Genomic DNA, 22,431 nt, shown 5'->3' on the forward strand with positions numbered 1-22,431 from the left:
TAAATATTTTTCACTTATGTTTTCTCTGTAATTTAACTACTTCAGATTTCTCTTTTTAAATGTCCAGTTAGTTCTCCAGTTCAATATTATCTTAATGTTAGAATGCTATTAAATATTCATAATGTTGAAGAGATCCTTTACTGAAACCCTGCATAGTCCAAATATTTTTGTTCATATGCAAAAAAAAAAAAAAAAGATTTATAATATGCTTCGCTACTAAACTCCGCTCTCTGTGTGCAATTAGATAATAGAAGAAATGAGCCATCTCTGCTTCTGGTTCTAAAATGGGGAGGAGAATTGACCCCTGCAGGCAGGGTTCAAGCAGAGGAGCTTGGAAGGGCTTTCAGGTGTATGTATCCAGGTGGACAAGGTAAAAAAAAAAAATATATAATAATTTTTTTAAAAAGTGTGGAATGGCATAAATCCCTTTTGAAGATAATCAAGTGCAAAATGAGAGTCTGAGCAAAGTGTTTGTTTGGTAGGAGATTATGCTGGATTTCCTGGATGTGGTTTACTTAGATTACATAGCACTTACCGACATGATCTCAAAATCTACGCTTCTGATGAGGGACGAGTTCAGATGACTGCAGCAGCTTTTGCAAAGGTACAATGTGAAAATTGTATTTGCAATTTTAAAAATTCTGATGTTCTCAAGTTTGTTTTTTCTTTTGAAGACTGGGGGAGATTTATGGTTTATTAGAATCCACAGTGTATAATGAGGCTGTGTTTTAAAAGAAATGTGGTTTCAAAGAGTATTTAGTTCAGAGTGGAAAAGTATCCAATTAATGTGCCAAGCATTTGAAGTTCTTTGAGCAGATGCAGACAGATTTTAATTATACAACCCTAGCAATATACCTTAGTCCTCTCAGTAATAACCTCCAAAATCATAGAATCATAGAATGGTTTGGGTTGGAAGGGACATTAAAGATCATCTAGTTCCAATGCCCTCTGCCATGGGCAGGGACACCTTCCACTAGATCATGTTGCTCAAAGCCTCATCCAACCTGACCTTGAACACTTCCAGGGAGGGGGCATCCACAGCTTCTCTGGGCAACCTGTTCCAGTGTCTCATCACCCACCACATAGTAAAGAATTTCTTCCTAATATCTAATGTAAATCTACCCTCTTTCAGTTTAAAACCATTAGCCTTTGTCCTATCGCTACACTCCCTGATAAAGAGTCCCTCCCCATCTTCCCTGTAGGTCCCCTTTAAGTAGTGAAAGGCTGTTATAAGGTCTCCCCAGAGTCGCCTTTTCTCTAGGCTAAAAAACCCCAAATCTCTCAGCCTGTCCTCATAGGAGAGGTGCTCTAGCCCCCTGATCATCTTTGTGGCCCTCCTCTGGACCCTGTTGAGCAGGTCCATGTCTGTCTTATGCTGGGGGCCCCAGAGCTGAACACTGTACTCCAGGTGGGGTCTCAAGAGAGCAGAATAGAGGGGGAGAATCACCTCCCTCAGCCTGCTGACCACACTTCTTTTGATGCAGCCCAGGATGCAATTGGCAACATTTTTAATTTGCACCTTGCTTATTTGTTTAGGGCCTACTTTCCTGAAATTTTGTCAGATTTCTGTGACAGATTGTGTGTGTGTGTTGGTTAAAGCACAGACGGTAGAACTGATTTGAGATAATGTATTCATTTACATGAGCAAAAATTGCAATTTGCAGTCACTTCAGTGATTTGGACCAGAAGATTTGGAGTTCTAAAGGCAAAGCTCTTCATTGAAACCATCCTTCATTCATTGATTTGTAATTTTATAGAGGAAATTAGAGGGTTTGAAGCTATTAGAAATGTGGAATCAATAAACTACTTTGCATATATTTTAATGAGAAATTGTACAGACTATACATTCATACTTTTTTTTTAATTAATAGTAGTCGTTTCTTGAAGTGGTTACAGGAGACTTTTTACTTTGGGCCTGTCGAAATGAATACCTAATAAATAAGACATGGTAGCAGTACTACATCTTGGCACTTTATAGAAATATTTTTTTTACGTGTATTTTGTGATGTGAAATTATAAAAATGTTGTGGTGACGTTTGAAAAGCATGAACATTTTTTTTTCAGTACAAACATGAATTTATAGGAACTATTAATATAAAACACAGAATTCAGAAGTTTCTACATCTGTAATGCTTGACAAATTATTCTTTTACCCCTCTTTATGCTAGGCAAATTTCTCTTTTGCTCCTCCTCCCAAGTAGCTCTTTGCATACGTAATACTTCTGCTTGTTAATAATTTATTCACTTATTTCCTCATTTCAGTGATATAGATCTTTTAATTGCATGAGAGGACACAGACAGTGCAAGTGTTACTCTTAGGTGAATGAGTTTCAGTAATAATACAGAGTGAGAGAGAGGTTTAGGTTTCAAGGGATCTCTGTAGGTCATCTACTCCAACTCCACACAGTACAGAGCCAATTTGGATGAGGTTGCTCAGAATCATATCCAGTCAAATTCTGAGTATCTCCAGGAATGGCGATTCCACAGCCTCTTGAGGCTTTTAATTCCACCCTTCATTTTCAGGTCGTGTCTCTGTTCCTCCCAAGTAGCACATTCCTGCTTCCACCTTCTGTGTGTTCCTTTTTCGTCCGTGTTGACCTTCTGCTTGACTTTCCATATGTCAGAGTGGACTGCTCTTGTGTTTTGAGGAGGTTGTCTTTGGAGATCCTCCAGCTGTCCTGGGCACCTTTGTTCTTCAGGACACTCCTCCATAGGATTCTGTGAACAAGCTAAAGTCTGCTTGTTTGAAGTCCAGGGCTCTAATGCAATTATTTGTCTTGTTCACTTCTCCAAGGATCTGTCATAATCACGTTTCAATTACCAAGGCTGCCGTTGACCTCCACATTTTTGACACTTCCAAGTAACAGGTCCAGGGGAGTGCCTCTGCTCATCAGTAACTTGTGTCAAAGAATGGTCCTGGCTGTTTTCCAGAAATCTGGATTGCTTGTCCCCTGCAATATTGCCCATGCATGAGGTACCCAGGGCTAAGGGCCACCATGGAAAACAGGGCCTGCAATCAGGAGGCTTTCTCCAGTTGTGTTAAGAAGGCTTCATCTATTTCCCCTTTTAAATCATGTGGTCTGTAGCAGCGGCCCACCATGATGTTGCCCTGTCATCCTCTGTTCCTTAGAAATATGACTTGCTTGTCACTGGTTTGAAAGCAAAGGTCCCGGTGTTCAAGCTACTCCTTTATATAGAGCCCAACTCTGCCTCCTTGCCTTCCTGGCTTCCAAAGGGCCCTGTATGTAGCTGTAGCAAGATTATGTGAACTATTCCACCACATCTCTCTAATCAGAATAAACTTAAAGCTCTGCAAGTGTTCAGGCTTCTTATTTCTCCTGTTTGTTTCCATGCTGCATGTGTTGGTGGAGAACTATTTCAGCCATCTGTCCTGCTTTCTCCTTGGTCAGCAGGCTTGAGGAGACACCACCCCATTTTCTTCCTTATCCCAGAGCCCTTCTGTTGCCAGAAAAGTCACAAAAGTTTCCAGCCTTCTCCATTTTGGAAGTCTCCATTGACCCCTTGTTCAACTGTAGCCTTTGACTGTCCTTCTGTGCCACACAGGGTTTGGGCTTTTGCCTCTGTAGCAAAGACCCTGTCTATCTCCCATTTGTCCTCCCAGATGCTATTCAGTTTGCTAACTCTTCCCATAGCTACTATCTGGTGACTTAATGCCTTGAGCAGAGCATTTCCCCCACAAGTCAGGCTGCTATTGCTCCCAGCCTCAGGGAGAAGGCGCCATGCACTCCTTGCAACCCAAGACCTGAACAGCTGTGGCCTCCCAGGAGCAATGCTGGGCACCACTGAGATGCTAGGGTCACTTCAGCTGGTGCTGGGGAGCATGCCCTATGAAATGTCACCATCACTGTTGCACCAACTGTAGCAATTCTGCACACCAAGGCAGTGTTCTGGGGGCCGTTTCTATGCAAACGTGTATTGTCTGCCAAGTCCCTGTTTATCTAACCCATAGGCAAGTGATACAATCTTGGAATTTAAATTAGTGTTTTGGGTGGGGTCTTTTAAGATACTCTTAAATTCTCATCTTTATCTGTTTTCCTGATTAATTGCATTATTTGCTTCAGGGACTACTGGCCTTAGAGGGTGAGCTGACCCCTATTCTTGTCCAGATGGTAAAAAGTGCTAATATGAATGGTCTGTTGGACAGCGACAGTGATTCTTTAAGCAGCTGTCAGCATCGTGTTAAAGCAAGACTCCATGAAATTCTCCAGAGAGACAGAGAATTTACTGCTGATGACTACGATAAGGTTAGCATATGATTAGTTTCCTATGAAATGAAATAAATAGCCACATAAAGTCTTGTGTAAAAGTAATAAGCAGTGATTTTATGTATCTATTTTGAAAAATTATTTGTGTGCTTGCAAATAATTTGAACTACAAAGGAAGCTGTACCAATTGCAATATTAGATATTTTGAGCTGTCCTGCAATTTGAGTAATCAGAATAGCTACAAACTTTGAAATAGGAGTAGATAGGGACATCATTTGTAATGTTTTGCACTGTTCCATTAAAAATATTTCAAATATTCAAGAAATGAAACTATATTGTTTACACTTTCTGTAATCTTTACTTTGACAGTGTGTGGTATTGCAAAATATATTGCTTGCCTGCTGCAGTTGTTTCAATACTTAATCTGCTACAAGACCTTTTTTTTTTTTAACTCTAAGAATACTAAGAAGCTGAAAACCAGTAGAATACTTTCTAATCAGTGAAAGGAAATGTCTCATTAACATGCTAAATTAGTGCATATTAATATCATTTATGCTGACTTAGTACAGAACACACATGATGGTTCCTGGGTTTTAAACATAAGTAATGTTTATTATTGTTAAGAAACTTCATTCTCTTTCAATTGCCCTTACTCCATCTGGTATAACAGCTAAATACAATTCCTCAAATAAGGTTTAAGCTTAAACTGCTATTTTCTAAGAGATATTGAGAGCAAATTATTGAAAAATAATTTTATTACCCTGCATGTATACTCTACATGGATCTCTTTAAACATATAGATTAAAAGTATCATCCAAACCACTGCAAGCATTGAATTCAGCAGTACTTGGAAAAAGTGAAAGGGTACAAGGTCTCAAGGATTTATTTATATTCCCCCTTCTTTTTGCTATATAAATATAATGGGATTTGAAAGGTCGCTGGAACTAATAGAACACACTCTTTTAAGACAGTCACTGAAAGTAAATAAGCTCTGGGATTATAAAATGATAATAACTCTTTTGGTTTGTTTTTGGTTTTGTTTTTCTTTCTAACTTACTTGCGATTTGGGAAAACAATATGGGTTTTTTTTCTGTGCCAGAGCACCTTCCGTATTGATTTACTTGGTCATAATAGGGAGGTATGAACTGCTTACTGTTAGGTAGAGGGCAGAAGTTTTCCATATCCAAATTATCCTATGCATTTGAGGAAACTAGGAAAAGTGCAAATATGTGTGTGTGTTATGTATATAAATTATTGTTTAATATCATTGTTTACTTTGGATTATGCAGACTTTTCTGAAAAACTGAGGCTAAGCCTCACTTAACACGGATATTGACTGTATTGTTTTAGTGACACTCGATGGTGGTAATTTGTAGCTTCTATAATTTTTATAATGAAGTCAGCTCTGAAGGACATCTTGTATATTCTTGATATACATGCATTTAAAGGGTTTCTCTTTCTTTGTGTTTGTGTGCTGCAGTCCTATAGAAACAAAAACCTAAAACAGGAAGAGATAAACTTTTTTTCAGGTATCAGTTACTACTGCAAGTCTGGTTCTTCCTTTCAGTTATGCTAAGGAGAGAACTTTATAGAAGAAAAAGTATTTTGTGAGGCACGTAGCTTAACGATAAAATTTCTTACAGAATTTTTTGTAAGCTTTTGAATACAATAGTTACTTGAAAGGAAGTTATGGGAAGTTGCTGAGTACGTCCAAAGTCTGAAATGTCTTTCCAATTTTCCTGTCTTGGAACAAAAAAAGAGTTTTAGGAACTCCTGAAACTGCTCATGTTTACTGTATAGAATTAGTTGCCCTATGAATTTCTTGTCATCTTTGAATCTCTAGTAAATCTAATAACCTTTCAATATATTTTCTTTTCTTAATGCCTCAAAGGGAGTAGATAATTGAGAAATGGTTTCAAAAATTAATAGCAACCTGCTTGACTGCTTTTTCTCCAGTTCTTGGAATCTTTCATATGTTCCATCTTCTCTCCCCAGTTCTTTCAAATCTAGTCAGTTTGTTTAGATAATTTTGTGTTTATGTCAAATTGCAGCTTACTCCATCTGGAAGCATCTCATTGATAAAATCAATGCAGGTTATTAAAAATCCTGTAAAGACATGTGACAAGGTCTATTCCTTGATCCAGAGCTTGACTTCTCAGATCAGGCAAAGAATGGAAGATCCAAAGTCTGCAGGTACTTAAACATTTTTGTAGTTGTATTTAGTTTCTCTTGTTTACATCTGAGAGAGAATTGTAACATAACTTTTCTTCATTAAACTCGCTTTTAGCAGAACTTTAATCAACAATGGGTTAGGGATTTTCACAGTCTGATTCCATATGCATAATTTTAGAGTAAAAAGCAGGAGGAGCATGTCATATTGCAGGTAAGAGCTTTTTGTAGTGTCCTCAAATGTTTGCAGAAATTCTTGTCTTAATTATTTGAAACTCAGCAGTCGACAAGAATAATAGGAAAAGCAGATGGTACTAAAGCTAAGTTACATAAGTACATTTTTATATTTAAGTATCTTCGCTAAAGATCTGTTGCTTGCTGTATGAAGCGTAGTAGTATTGCATAGAATTAGTGCTCAATATTAATGGTGGTGAACCAATGACCCAGGAAAACTAGAGCTGGAAGTGACCACAGTGCTTTTTTGGTACTAGCTAAATACTGGAATATTTGCAATCAGTGTTCTCTGCAGCGTATAGTATGCAAACAGCTTCTATTCTGAGCTTGAGCAGTACAAGTGTCACCTGTATACAGTATCAGTGTCTATTTGGTCTAATCTCCTGTCCTGGGATGGGGGTAATCCATCCTTTCTAAGAGCCTCTTGGCTCTTGCTGTTGACATGTACAAGAGAGAAAGGCAAATGGAATGTGTTTTCTGTTCTAAAATAGAGGTGTTGTCCTGCTCCTCTTCCTCCCTCCTACAATTTTCTTACAGCTTTTTTTGCTGCCTTTTTTTAATATATGATCTGTGCTGTAGGACACTTTATTCTTGGTGCTGTAGCTTTGCCTAAAGGGCCAGTGGTGCAATTCTGCAGCGAAGCTTTCTACTATATTGATGTAGCTATGTAGGTGTGATGCTTTCAGCAGTAAAATTAACCATATGCACATCTGTTCCCTCTCCTTAGAAGTAACACCATTAACTTATTTGATCCCTTTTATCCCTCTGTATTCAACTGTTACTACCATGTAATTAAAATTTCCCTTTTGTTACTTGGATGGTCTTGATTACTTATATGAGATATGTGTCTATCCAGATATTCAGCTGTACCACAGTGAAACACTAGAATTGATGCTGCGCAGGTGGGCCAAGCTGGAAAAAGACTTTAAAACAAAAAATGGAAGATATGATATTAGCAAAATTCCTGATATTTATGACTGTATAAAATATGACGTGCAGCACAATGGCTCCTTAAAATTAGAAAACACAATGGAATTATACAGGCTTTCAAAGGCTTTAGCTGACATTGTGATCCCTCAGGTAAGCATTTTCAGTTATTAAATAGAATAAATTGTAGAATAAATGCTTTTTCAAATTTTGTGAAAACGTCTGCTCTGTCTTTTCTGTTGAAGGTTCCTGTATTTTGCAATAATAAAAGCCTTATTTACTGGTAGCAAGCTGATTATTTTTTGTAAGAAAAATTTGATTCATAATTCATTCAGATGTGTTCAAAGTTAATTTTTCCAGCAATTTAAGCTGTGAACATGTCTGCTTCCTTTACTGCAGTGTATTAAAATAAAGTGGTTCATCGCAGTCATTCTTCGTAGATTTAAGTGGAGACCCTGTGAACAACTGTGTCTTCTGAAATTGTATTTAATTTCATTCTTCCTTTCAGAAATTTCAGTTTCATGCTCTTTGGAAATGACAGTGTTTAATCCTAACCTATCTAATTTCACTTGTCTTAAGCAACTTAAATTTAAAAAGACCTTTCTGCTGCTTCAAAATGCTAACACTCCCTGATTAAAAATGTACACATTAAGTTTCATAGAATTTCAGGCCAGAAGCAGACAAGTTAAACTTCCATATACTACAGGCTGTTAAACTCAGGTTAGCTCTAAAATGTTGTAGGCTGCAGGACATGAAATTGTTTTGTGGTAACAGGACAGAACAGACTAAATCTTTCCCCAAGTGTCCCTGCAGCTACAGAGCACTGTTGTAAGAGAGGTATTATCCGTACTGTATTCAGCAAGTGAGGGAACTTCTTCCTCTTGGCATCTCTCAAACTCCCTGACAGGGAAGGAGGACAGAAAGAGCAATGATACTAAGTATGTGTTGTGTTATGTGGGCCTGTTAAGCTTAAATTTTGAATAGAGTGTTAGAGAAGAGTAGGTAAAAATGAGGACACATACTAAAGGAAGAAAAACAAAGAGAATTTGATAAGCCTACGTAATGCAAAGGGAAAGTGCTTATGGTGCTTTCTAGGGTAATCAGAAGATCCATCATAATGATGAGAGCACTTTCATATCATTTGCAGCACAGAGCATGAAGCTTCTGGAAGAGGAGATTTTTAAATATTGTAGATACTGTAATACATACAATATTTTCCAGTTGTATTTAACTACCATTTTCAGTATTATTTGAGGTGAATAGGAGATTTTCTGTGGGGTGGTTTACCCCAGACTAGCATAGACATATTAAATAGGTAATGTGCCTATGTCTCTTTATAGACTGTTTAAAAAAAAAAAAAGTTACTTGAAATCAGGTGAGATGAAATGCACCATAGATATCTGAAGGGGGGGGTAGGGAGGGGCGGGGAGGGGCAGCGGCAGAGGAGCAGGGAGGAGGAATAATTCCCTAGATGTTTTGCCTAAGAAAAAGAGCTTCATCGTACCAGAAGGTGAATGCACTTCTGTGGTTTAACCAGCGAATGAAAAACTGTTTCTCCGTGTCAAATCAAACAGCAAAAAGGCAAACCCCTTGCTACTTGAAGGGATGTCAGTAATCAAATGTAATAAAAATTTTAAACAAAAGTTTGCAGCCAGAGCAAACTAGTAGATGACTAATTGGCTTTAATATACAAGCTTTGAATTAGAAGGCATTTAAATCTTTAACTGAATTTTAAAACTCAGTTTCTTCTTACACAGGAATATGGTATTTCTAAGGCTGAGAAACTAGAGATTGCCAAAGGTTACTGCACTCCTCTAGTTCGAAAAATCCGTTCTGACCTTCAGAGAACTCAAGATGATGATACTGTAAATAAGCTTCACCCTCTGTAAGTCTTTTTTACATGGTTACATTAATTTCCATAAGACTTAATGGAGATATTCCATAGCTTTCATATTTGAAATGTATTACTAGCTCATAGTAATTTAAAAAGTATGATTTATTTATTTGTTGACAACTATTTCTAAAATAGGGACACATCTCATTATGGTCTAATAAGATTTCCTTTCTTTCAAGTTACTCCAGGGGTGTTATGTCCCCTGAACGCCATGTTCGCACACGGCTGTATTTCACCAGTGAGAGTCATGTCCACTCCCTGTTATCCACCCTTCGTTATGGTGCCTTATGTGATGTAAGTTGAACACTTTTTCTGTTAAAGCTCTGATATTTTGAGAGGAACCAAATGGGCTCAATCTTACTAAAATTGTATCCATTGAAAGCTTAATTTTCTTAAGTGGCTTTGAAATTTATCACAGTTTTTCAAACATTTGATTTCCTATTATATATGCAGAGAGATATTTCAAATTGCTGGTGTGCACATTGGTGGAAATCAGTATGCCCTGCAAAGTAATGCTGAGTTCCATGGGTGTGTTCAGCTCTGTATGTTATGGTCTCAAAGAGATTTGAAAAGGGCAGATAATTCATTTTTTTGTCTTATGTTGTCACCTAAAGTCTTCCAACTCTTTTTCCTTCAAGTTACCATTCAGGGTTCTCTTGAATTCACTTTTGGACTGGCTTATTATTTTTGACCATTACCATATTGTCAAGACCTCCCTGCCTTACTTCAAGAATGCTCGTGTAGTGCAAAGTTTCTCCTGTTCAGTGTATTGTCTTACTTTCCTATACTGTTGTAGAACACCTTGAAGGTGGTGCATTATTCTCCATCTGATTGGCTTTGAAATGAAGGACTAAAAAAGACAAGGTCTCCAGATGCAAAAATGACCTAACTGAGCTCTTGGAGAGGATAAATGTAGTACCACAAAGCCTACATGGCTGCTTCTAAGATAGAGCTTGATTAACATAGAATCATAGAATCATTAAGGTTGGAAAAGACCTCTAAGATCATCCAGTCCAACCATCAACCCAACACCTCCATGCCTACTAAACCATGTCCTGAAGTGCCACATCTGCATGCTTTTTTAACTCCTCCAGGGATGGCGACTCCACCAGCTCTCTGGGCAGCCTGCTCCAATGCTTGAGTACCCCTTCAGTAAAGAAATTTTTCCTAACATCCAATCTAAACCTCCCCTGACGCAACTTTTGAAATGGTTGTATTGACATACTTGCTTCTTGTAATGGATGAATAAACTCGCTGATGGCAAAAGCATTTTTAACTCTAGACCTCTGTGACATATGCTGCAGCAGATAGACTCCTAGTTTTAGGCTGATAAACTTTTAAGTTTCCTTTAAGGTGGATTACTAAATGTATTTTTTCTAGAGCATGAAAAAAGGTGAATATTCATTTTAAATAGTTTGGGTTGCGATGGTTATTTTTCCTCTATATACTAGAAGCCTTCACGTACTCTGTTTGACTGGTAGAGCAGTATCTAGAAACATTTTCCACAATATACTAGTTGAAATTAGTTTATTGCAAAATTAACAGTTCCCATCAGGAGAGTTTAAAACAGTGCCTCTGTCTATAAGACATATTTTATCATTGGCAAAAGAACATGAAAGATATACTGAAATAAAATATGAAAAGTTCTGATCTCCACTTTTCATTCATTTGAGTAATTTTAAGTCACTTTTTTTTTTCTGGTTGTATCTCTGTTTTTTCCTTAGCTGTGAAAAGCTTCATACTTCTGCTGTGAATGTACAATCCATGTAAATGGGGAAAAAGGGAAATCATCAGTCTTTTTAAAGAAAATAGCTGGGTTTTATTTGTTGATATTTTTTTTCCCCCTTCATAAGGAATCAAAAGATGAACAATGGAAACGAGCTATGGATTATTTAAATGTTGTCAATGAACTCAATTACATGACACAGATTGTTATCATGCTTTATGAGGATCCAAACAAGGTATTTAAAATGGATAAATATCTTCAGAAATGAGTAGTGCTAAGCTATGTATTAAAGTGTAAACCTATTTAATAATTTTTCTTCAGGAACTTTCTTCGGAAGAACGTTTTCATGTAGAGCTGCACTTTAGTCCAGGAGCCAAAGGTTGTGAGGAAGACAAAAACTTACCAGCTGGATATGGATACAGACCTGCCTCCAGAGAGGTAATAATTATGCCTTTCTTTAAATAAAAGTTAGTTTTTCTGGATGCGGACATACCTAAAATAAACACTGTGAAATTGTTAGGTCAAAAATGCAAACGTGATTTTTTATTTTGGTAGAAAAACACCTAGTAAAATATAGGCAGTCGCAATGTATTATACCATTTTGAATGGACACTGAGGTAATGGACACAGATAATTTGGACCTTCTATGGCTTTCCCAGAATTTTTGCTAGAAGTATGAAATACTCGTAAGAAAAGTGGTATCAACATCAATGTCACATCAATGATGTTCTGGCAACTGAAAGAAATATTTCAAGAAAGTAAGGTAGTTCAGCATGTCTGTGAATACAGATTGTTGAGGAAGGATTGATATTTTCCAAGATGTATGGGCAGGTCTGTGGAGTTACCATCTGCTTTTTGAGAAATGAATGAAAGCAAAGCTTGGCTGGAATTCTTCTATTGACTTGTGGGGCCAGGATTTTAGTACTATGTCAACAGAAAATTGGAGTAAGATTTGTTGGCTGAATGGTATGGTTAATTAGGACCACACTATCATATGCAGTGGCTGGTTAGGAGCAAATACACATAGATTATTAAATAAAGTCTAGAGCAATCTGTTCAATAATATGTGATTTACATCTCATATTTTTATAATAGGCTTGCTTTATGTTTATGCAGATTTATTTAACAGCCACTTCTGTCTACATGTTGCAAGGTGTGCAGCTAAATTGAAAATTAATTATGTATTGTTTGTAGAATGAAGGCTCGAAGAAAACCTCTCACAGAAATGATAGTGATGAGGAGGCACATGCTTCTAAAAGAGATGAAACAGATCGGTCAGTAGTGATGTTCAAGCCAATGGTATCAGACCCAATTCATATACACAGGAAGTCACCCCTTCCAAGATCCAGGAAGATTGGTTCTGTTGAAGTAAGTGTTTATGTTCCAGATAATGTCTTTCACAGAAATTAACTTTTTCTTAATTTTAACAAAACAAAACCAAATGTAATTCTGTTTTTGATGACACAGGACCAGTATGATGTTATGTCTCACAGAAGGGTTGCTCTTATTCTATGGGAAATCCTCCATGGCAGTAATTTGTCTGAAGGAGTATTTTTTTTTTTTTAATTAATTATTATTTTGAGATAAGACTTATTTCCTTTTTTCTTTTTAAGCCATTTTAGAAAGCCGATATTTGAAAACGAAGACTTTTTCAGTCTAAATCTACATCTTCAAACTAACATACATTGCTTTTGTATTCATCCTTACAAGACAGCTGCTATTGGGAACTAAGCAAACCTTCAGGGTGATCATGCTGAGAGGGAACGGAGGGATTGGGGGTGGTAGGGGAGGTACAGGAGGTGAGAGACATGTCTTCTTCTGTATTTGCTTTCACATGGGGTGAAAGTGACTCCACTTGTCAAGCATTTGAAGGTAAGAGAATAAACTGGAAGCTTTTTTTTTAAGTGGATGGGGTTTGTGTTTCATGAATTCTTTAGATAACATCTTGAACAGTCTAGCCTCCTGTCTCGAAGGCCATGTGTGCTTCACAGATATGGCTTTAATGTCACAGAGGTGGGGGGATGGACAGCAGTATCACTGATACCATTTGTATGGTTGAGTGGCAAAGCTTCACATGGTGGCACTTCTGTGATATTAATGCTAGAAGCAGACTAACAGCTTCTTATTGCCTCATTTTCAGTTGCTTAAAACCATCAGAAATGAAGATTCACACCAAAGCTTTTCCTTCATGTTTGTGTTGGGAATGGGCTGTTTGTATGCAATGGAAGTATTACACATTTGCAAGTAACTTGGTTATTGGTAGTGTGGAGAGAAAAAGATGCATGGTTCCCTTCTATAAGGATTTCTGTATAACTTCACATGACTTCCATAAATTAACAGAGATAATAAATGTGAATGTCTTACATTTTCTATTTCCAAGTTTTATCATAAACAAATGCTCACAACATCTTCTGTATTTTTAAAAGCTGTTTTCACTATGATCATGCAAACTCCCCTCCTAGTTATGAGTTCACATACACACAACTTCATAGTCTATTACTTTAAGCTTTTAACCATTTTCATTTTCATAAATTACGTAGAAGTTACTTTCCAAAGGTATCAATAACATAAATTGCTAAACTTTGAGTGCAGATAATATATGTTCAGATGGAATGTGTTTCAGCATTCAGTGCTTGTTTATTTGCTGGAAGAAAATGGCCGATTTAAAGGAAACATAGACTATGAAACTCTTTTTGAAAAAGTAAAATTGGAAGTTTCATCTGGCCTACTGAAATCTGCAAAACCAGTATTTGGAATATTTAAACCAAATAGTATTTTCAAGTGTTTAAAAAAAGTCATTGCAACTTAAACTGCAACTGCCTTGAACCTCCCCACCACCACCACCCCCACACCTCTCATAAGGCAATTCTCTCTTCACCTACATCCAGTAATTTGAAAGGACATTGGCAGGTGTGAGATTATATGGAAGCTTTAATCTGGGGTATAGTCAGCAATATTTACAGAAGGATTGCAACTGTGATTGAGTCATGAAAATAAAAAAAAAGCAGAGTTCTAACAAACAAGGGTAAAACAGGAAAGTAAGGCTCATCGGCATTGGAAATCACATTCTGTATTGCTAAAAATGTTGCTTGCTAATGATACATAATAATGTAAGGCATGGGGGACTCTTAGCCTGACACTGTCCTCCCTTCAAGTCTTAGTAAACGTCCAGCATCAGATAATTTTTAGGGCTTTTTTTAAGGTTGGAAAACTACTACCAGTCAGGTTGGTGCTACTACCAGTGAGTCAGCTGTAAAGCCTCAAAGGCAATTCTAAAAATGAGAATCTTTTAGATAAGGTTATAGACTAGAAATGAAAACTATTAAGTAATAAATAGGAAAGTTTAATGTACTTAGAGGGGGAAAACTATTAAACAGTATATCAAGGATAACAGATGTTCTGTTTCCAACATGTGGGAAATTCTTAAAATTATGAATCAATTATTGATAACAATTACTTTTCTCTGATATGTAATAACTAGTCTACCAGAAATTTGATTAAAGTGTTGTATTAAAAGACAGAATTGGATTAAAAGCTCTAAGTGGAACTGATAACTTCCTAATATTGTAGTATTACTCTTCCCTATTTGCTGTTTAATAGTTTTAAAAGCAGTAAATAAAAGGGTGCAAGCAGATTGGGTTTTTTTCTTTTCTGTTCATTTGGCTCTGTTGAATCTAACTTTGCATGCTTTGCTGTTTTTTGCCCCCTTTCTCACTTCCAGGAAGAGAGCCCCCTGAGTGTGTCTAGCCCAGAGTGTATTGGTACCTGGCTGCATTACACCAGTGGTGTGGGTACTGGGCGTCGAAGACGCAGATCAGGGGAACAAATCACTTCTTCCCCTGTCTCCCCTAAATCATTGGCTTTCACATCCAGTATTTTTGGCTCATGGCAACAGGTTTTTAAACTTTACTTCATTAAACATTATTATGCATTCCAAGCAGCAACCAACTGTCTTTAAGGACATCTAATCCCTTGTTATGGATTACATTGGAAGCAAATTTTTCCACTTCTTAAAATTACTTCTCGAGAATGTTTGGGGGAAAAAGAGCAAGTGCATGTTTTTCCACTGAATGTGTTACACATTTTCCTAAAAATTTGGTTTCTTTATAGGAATTGCAAATGTTACCACCATAAAAAAGACTTAGTCTACTGCCTAATGAAACAGATTTCTGCTTTGGTTTAGTTGTCCTTTAAGACTTTAAAACCAGCATTGCTTAATTTGGTGGTAGGTAAATTGAAAAACTTTTTTTTAATAATTGCAACCAATACCACTTAAAATAATTTATTTGGTACTTCTTATAGCTATTCAAAACTTGTTTTGCATATATCATATTTTCAGTGGCCTGGTATTAACTATTGCAGGGAACAAACTCTAGCACTAATAATTCTTGCCTTCTGTATCCAGAGGTATCTGAAACTCCCAACACAGTACATCATCCATTGACTTGTACAATACTTTGAAGATTTTTCTAAATATTGGGGGGGAAAGGCAGGGGAAAAAAAAAAAGTAAATTTTTTGAAGTACCATTGAAGATCTAAAGATTGTTTAGTATGTCAAGATATTGTTTACATGTATGACAATGGATGGTGTTCTGTTAACCATATCCTTTTTCTTTGAAAATTTCCATAATTTCTTTTTATTGTGCAAAATTCTAAAACTATTTACATAGGAAAAGTTTGTATCAGTAAAGGCTGTGAGCATCTGAAGATTACACTGATTGAGCCCGTGCATGGATCAGTGATTGTATGGTGTCCTCAATAGCTTGTCTGTCTTTCCTTTCCTCCCCTCCTTTTTTCAATACAGGCGCAGTTTAGGAGAGTGCATTTGGTAAAATGAAATAAAATGTCTCAAATGTCTGTTTTTGTATCTGTCTTGGTCTGTGTCTTTTCTCATTCTGAATGCTTGCTTTGCACCACTTCATTGCAAGGAACTCATATGTGAAATGGACTCCCTTCAGAAGGGGATATTGCATGATCTTTCATGTTTCCTTTACATATTTTTACTAACACTTATCATACAGCTTATTAACACTTGTCTGTCTGAAACAGGCTGCTGTATCAAGTTAAATGGACATTTTATGCTGCTGTTCTACTTTGCCTTATTTTTCTGTTTTTTATATCCAGGTCCTATCAGAAAGCAATAGTAACTTAAGAACACCGAGAACTATTCTGGAACAAAAGCAGAGTGGTCTAGGTATGTGCTTACAATTGAAATTTTGTTTGATGTTAGCAGCTTTTCATCTGCCTGTTGTTCTGTACAGTTGTACATTCTATGAATAGCTTTTATGTTAACAGGACTCAATACTACTTGTTATCAATAATATATGCTGAGTGTCTGCCTATGAACTGGACAATTTTTCTGCAGCAAAAGTTTTAAAATAAATTATAACTGAAAAGAGCAAATTGTTTGAGACTGTTCACGCTACTGCCTCTGTACTGCTCGCAACAGGTACACAGGATTATTTTTAACATAAAGTAGTTTTTTAAGATAACGTAGTTCATGACTGAGTTTTTGGGTTTTGCAAGAATCTTTTGGATTGAAATGGCCTGCACTGGAAACTGTTAAAACATTTTTCTTGAAAATTAGCATTTCCTACTGTGGGCAATTGATGGAATTGAAGGTGTTTTACTGAGGGGAGGGGGATGGAGGACAAACCTCAAGTTTCTTGATAATATCAGGGGTTTTGCACACATGCTCTCTCCTAAAACCAATTTCTTCCTTTCAGCATTAGAATGAATCATGCTATAATTCAATGAGTTGTTTCAAATTCTTTTAATTCAAGTGGTGCTTTTCTGTTGCTTCTTTGAAACAGGCATACATATGACTGATATGCAAAAATATGAAATCTTGCACTCCTGTAAATCAATATTGCATTTTTTTCTGTAAGTGTGTCTTTTCACGGGAAAAATGAAGTGTAGAAAATGCATAAGGTATATGCATAAACTTAGAAGTAGCTTTTCCTTTCTTTGTGAAGATCTGTATTTTTTGTATGTCTGATCTTTCTGTGATAGTTTTCTCCCTATTTTTCCTTAGTAAAATGCATACATGAGGTGCTCTTGTTTATCGAAGTCATGTTTTTTATTGTGTGCTTGCTAGTTAAACAACTTTTCTTTTGCCAATGTGTGACACAATATGGCTTGTGGAAGTTGATGTATTTCTCTGTGTAGAATAAGGTATTACATTTGATGTGAAAGGCTTTTGCCACAGACCAGGCACCTATTTATTTTGGCTGTGATTGGTCACATGTGCTAGTAATGTTTCCCCTCACTGGCTCATTAAAAGTAATGAAAGGAAGTATCAACTGGATAGATGGTTTTCAAAAAAAATCTGCTGCTACTTATCTAAAATGTAAAAGATAAGTTCTGAGTGAAAAACCACTTCTCCTTTCAACTAGTAGTAAAAACTAAAGGAAAAAAATTGCAACTTTTTTCCATTTTGTTCATTGTTATATGTAAATTTCATTTATGGTTGATAATTATAAAAGTTATTTTTATATGTCTGTCTGTGGCTTTCAGTGATTTGTTAAAACTCTCATCCTAGTGGCAGGAATGTATGAGTTGTAACAAAAGTACTCTCACTTGCATGGAGATGTAAGAAAGTCTTCTCAGGAGAGGAAGTCAAGCTAAACTTGGTGGAACTTCTGGGTATTTTCAGTTTGTAACATTGTCAATGATGGTAGCTGAAATACAGATAGAGTACTTCCAATTTGGTTAACATTTTCTTCGGGTTAGAAGGGAAATATTTCCATATTAAGTCTGCAGAAATGCATGAGTACTTCATTGCAGCTTGTCATCTCAAAGGTTGATTTGGATGAAAGCAATGAGCAGTATTTTTCCAGTTTGTATTTGTTTCAGAACTGCAGGTTTTAAAACACACAACTTTCATATCATCATCATCTTGGTTTTGTTTTGTTGTTTTGGTTGTTTACATTGATGCTAACTGGTAACTTTTCTTTACCAAAAGTGAAAACAGGACAAGAACTCACTTTGTTAAAGCCAGTCCTCTCTTTGCACATATAGCAGAGGGTGCTGTGTCATGAGTAGAAGCACAATAAATTATGATAGTTTCAGCCTACAAGTACCACTCTGACATTACAAGCATATTGTGAACCTGTCCAAGGCACTGCCAAAAGCTGCCTTTTGTGTGGTAAGAGCCGTGTGCTTGCATGCTGCATGCATCCCCAATGTGAATGGACGAACACCTGGTTGTTGTATGTATTTTCTCTAACTCCCATCAGGGTCTCACTGTGCGGGCCTGTTTAGCACCTCAGTGCTCGGGGGTTCTTCAAGTGCACCTAACCTACAGGATTATGCTCGTACTCATCGTAAAAAGCTGACTTCTTCTGGCTTCATAGATGGTATGTGCACACTCCCGCACATGCACGCACAAACCCATGTGCCACATTAAACTTCTAAAGATAAATCCTAGGTTACTGATTTTAATGGAATCCTAGAATCCTTTGCCTTAGTATTAATAGTATGAGTTTCTATTGCTTCTTTACTGCCCGTAGCTTGCTTATGTTTAACTTAATAGCACAGTTAATTCTTGTTTCTGTCTTGAATTGAACACTAGCTCACAGACTTGTAATATGTGCCAGGAGATTTCAGCAAGTGCATTTTTAAAGTAAACTAAAATTTTGGGTTTTAAATTCTTTTCTCATTTTAAACTTCATTACTTATTGATCTTGAAATGAAATATATTACTTGAAGCGTATGCAAGGAATGAAAGAAATGATAAACTAATAACTTAAATACTGACGGTGAAAATTTTAGGATTCCTGACCTTTTTTTGGTGGGGTTTGGATTACAAACGAGCAGGAGATTTTCAGTTTTGGATAATCTGGGGTAGAGAACAAACTCTCTCACTAGATTTCAGGATGTAAAGATGCCAAAGCACACCTTTAACTCCGAGGTGAAACAGTATTCATGCTGTTTTCCCCCCAGTTCACTACTCAGTTTTCAACTCTAACCTGATATAACCTTGTATGCCAGAATCACCAGCTCATTCTGCTTGTTTTCATACACTTCATTACACATCTTGTAGTTACCAACAATCCAAATTTTCTTCTTTTTAACCTCTATTTAGATTTTAGCCCTTTTCCTTGGTCCTTTCTGCATGCCACTCAGTTCTAATACCTTCTCATCTTTTCTTTTTTTCCTTTCTTCTTCCTTTCCTATTTTAAAATGTCCCTCTTTTGGTAGCTGTTACAAATTTCAGGTACCTGTTTTTCTCTTTCTCAGACACCACACGCGGTTCTGCTGTTAAAAGGTTTTCTATCTCATTTGCTCGACACCCAACCAATGGTACGTTTTGCTTTTATTTTAAAAACAAAAACAAAAGGTTCCTTGCTTCATCCCTTTTATTTTTATTTCAAATTCGGGGTGTACAGTATCATCCAGCCGTCTGTCGTTCCTAACTTCAAGCACAACTCCAAATATATTTGTAATCATTAGATATCCTAAATCCCTTCTTTACCATTCATTAGTATAAATACAACATCAAAATTCATTCTTTAGAAAAATCCTTGAAAAAATTGAAGTGCTACTGTTAATCATGATCTCTGTAATAAATTACTCTTCCCAATTTCTTGTGTGATCAAACTGTATGGTACAAGATTAAAATAGAATTAAATCTGATCTTTATTGGGCATACACTTCTTGATAGCTGCTGCTTCTTCTTTGTCTTTCTCCTGCTGAGCTGTTTCCCTGAGCCTCCTGATTCTAAAATAAATCACTGAATTGACAACTGGAGTTTATGACTATCTTCTTGAAGTGATGCTAAATTAAAAAAACTAAAGCAGAAGCTTTAGTTCCATTCCTGCTAAATTGCTGTATTTATCATCGGACAAAAATTTATTTTACCTTATCATACTTCTCTGTTCATCAGATGTGCAAATTACTTAAATATTGCACTAAAAATCACAGCAAGAGAGCTGCCTGTTGCTTACATTGACCTCTTGAGCTTCAAAAGTGAGAGTTAACTTGTCTTCAGTCTACCATAGTTACAAAAAAAAGTCTGGTTTAACACACAGGACAGAGGTATGTCTTTCTCTTCCTCAGCAAAATATTTCGTGCCTACCTTTCTACGTGATTAAATAGGCCCAAAATGTATCCTGTTCATGAAAACCAGACTTGGTCTTCAGCATATCCACTGGATCTTAATGTAGCTTTTCCAGTTTTCTTAATTGCAGTTTTAAAATGTGCATGACTGCTGGCTGAGTACAGTGATGGTAATATTATTGAAACTGCAGTGGAAATCATCAGCATTTTTACGTTAGATTCACAATGTATTTGCTTAGAAAAAAGGTTAAAAAAAAAGGCTGAGGTTTTTTTTTGGCTTTGATAAGAAGCAAAGTACTCCTTTATTATAGTCATTTGGAATCCATAGTGACCTTTTGCACTGCAGTGCTTCTTGAAGGGAAACTGCTATAGTAAGGCTGAATTAATATCATTAAGACTGTGTTTGATCTAAATGGCCAATTCTAGTGTCCTATTTCAAATAGGAAAGTTAGGAGTCCATTTTTTGTCTTTAGACTCAAACCAAATACGTCCAAAACATAACAAGGTCAGAAAGTAAGAACTGCATTTGAGTATCAGTGTCTAATAATGTGATTACTTTCTGTTCCATTTAGCACTATCTTTTTGTGACTGCATTCTTTAAAAAAGGATCTAAATTGCTTTTAATGAATGCATTGATTGTTCTGATTTATTTAATACAGCAGTTTTGCCACAGATTTTTTACAAGATTAATGCATGCTGTATGAGCTCCTATGAAACCTAAGTTTATTGCAGGTTTCCAAGGGTTTTCTACTAACATAAGAACATATTGATGTTGTTTTGTCTGTCCTCTGGGCTATCATTTTGATTCTCCTTGTCCCTTTCACTCTGTTTTTTCTTATTTTTATGTTGTTATCACACCCTCTTAACTCATTTCAGACTACCCCCCCCATCTTTAGTTCAAGGAACATGGTGAAACAAGTATCTTCTGACAGTGCTTTACCTTATTTTCTGAGTCTCTGTGCAGAACACCCACACCTCTTTAGGTGCTGGTCCATTTCCTCTGTGGAATTTCTAGGCTCAAGTGGTATGTCTCTATAGCTTTTAAATGTAAGACAGCAGGGTGGCTTTTTGAGATACTGCGTTAACCCTTTCATTGTCTTGCCTTTTGATGGGGACAATGCTTTAAGAATAAATATAGCCAAAACTCAAAGGCTGTTAGTTTACGGGAAATTGCTTTTTTAAAGGGATACTGTCAGGCTTCTTCATCATTAAAATTCAAATTTGTTTCTCATAACATCATAAAATATTTATCATAAAATATTCAAGTAAAACACTGCAGATAGATTTCCAGGGTATCTTTTAAGTCATATCCCTTAGACACAAAGATACTACAACATCATGCTGGGATATGGCTATCTGATAGCAGAATTGTCAAAACTGAACAAAAACCTATGGAGCGGAAATTCCTGAAAGAAGAAAACTTTTTTTCTTTTCTTTTTTTAAAGGGCATGGGTGTATTTTGAAATTCCTTTCTGGTTTTCTGTAACACTGCACTATAACAGTAATAGTTATTAAAAAGTTAACCTGACATTGTCCCACTACATTCTTTGCAAAATTAAGAAAATAAATTCTCAATTGATAGTGACTTTTCTGTCAGGGTAAAGAGATAAATCTTATATTTGACTGTAATGCAAAGAAAGGGTTTGCGCGTTGCATGCATGCATAGTTATTTAGGATATTGATATGTATGCCAAACACCTTAGTGGTTACACTGAAGCTTAGCTACTGCCTTTATAGGAAAACAGAAATTAAGTACGTGGTGGTGTTTCTTTTGTACATGAAAACCAAGTTTCCATGAAATACAACATTTTATTTGTAATATAAGTGAAGCTGACATAAGTACACTTCAGTTGACTGTATATTTGAAGCGACTGTCCCTCAAATTTGAGTATGGCCAAGGTGGATCCAAATATACATACAGATCTTTGGGGGTTGAAATTTTGTGGTTACTTCTCTATGCAAAGCACTAAATGGGGAGTGAATGGGGAACACTGGATATCACAGGAATTTTGATGCTTATTATTTTAGGAGAGGGAACAGTTCACAGTCGTAATCCTATCTCTTAATAAATGTACCTTGAACTGAAATTCTACACATTATTTCATTCACTATTGTTTCTTCATTTAAATATCTTCAAAGAAATGTAGCAACTGTAAATTTACAATATTGAATTACAAAGTTGTAATGTTACAGCT

General features: G+C 36.4%; 1 protein-coding gene across 12 annotated transcripts in view; it reads left to right on the forward strand.

Annotated features, from left to right (window-relative positions):
- Positions 1-22,431, forward strand: part of PPIP5K2 (diphosphoinositol pentakisphosphate kinase 2) — a 54,530-nt gene that overhangs the window by 26,390 nt on the left and 5,709 nt on the right. For 4 of the 12 annotated variants that reach the window (XM_075526168.1, XM_075526173.1, XM_075526167.1 and 1 more), the window contains 14 exons: positions 245-370; positions 483-604; positions 4,083-4,265; positions 6,278-6,419; positions 7,486-7,709; positions 9,314-9,441; positions 9,630-9,744; positions 11,304-11,411; positions 11,498-11,614; positions 12,371-12,544; positions 14,898-15,071; positions 16,301-16,370; positions 18,415-18,534; positions 19,418-19,480. In XM_075526168.1, the coding sequence (XP_075382283.1) occupies positions 245-370; positions 483-604; positions 4,083-4,265; positions 6,278-6,419; positions 7,486-7,709; positions 9,314-9,441; positions 9,630-9,744; positions 11,304-11,411; positions 11,498-11,614; positions 12,371-12,544; positions 14,898-15,071; positions 16,301-16,370; positions 18,415-18,534; positions 19,418-19,480 (1,866 nt within the window). The other 8 variants (XM_075526170.1, XM_075526171.1, XM_075526174.1 and 5 more) reach the window with 8 other exon arrangements.

The sequence above is a fragment of the Mycteria americana genome, chromosome Z (genome assembly GCF_035582795.1).
Source record: "Mycteria americana isolate JAX WOST 10 ecotype Jacksonville Zoo and Gardens chromosome Z, USCA_MyAme_1.0, whole genome shotgun sequence".
NCBI classification, from domain to species: domain Eukaryota; kingdom Metazoa; phylum Chordata; class Aves; order Ciconiiformes; family Ciconiidae; genus Mycteria; species Mycteria americana.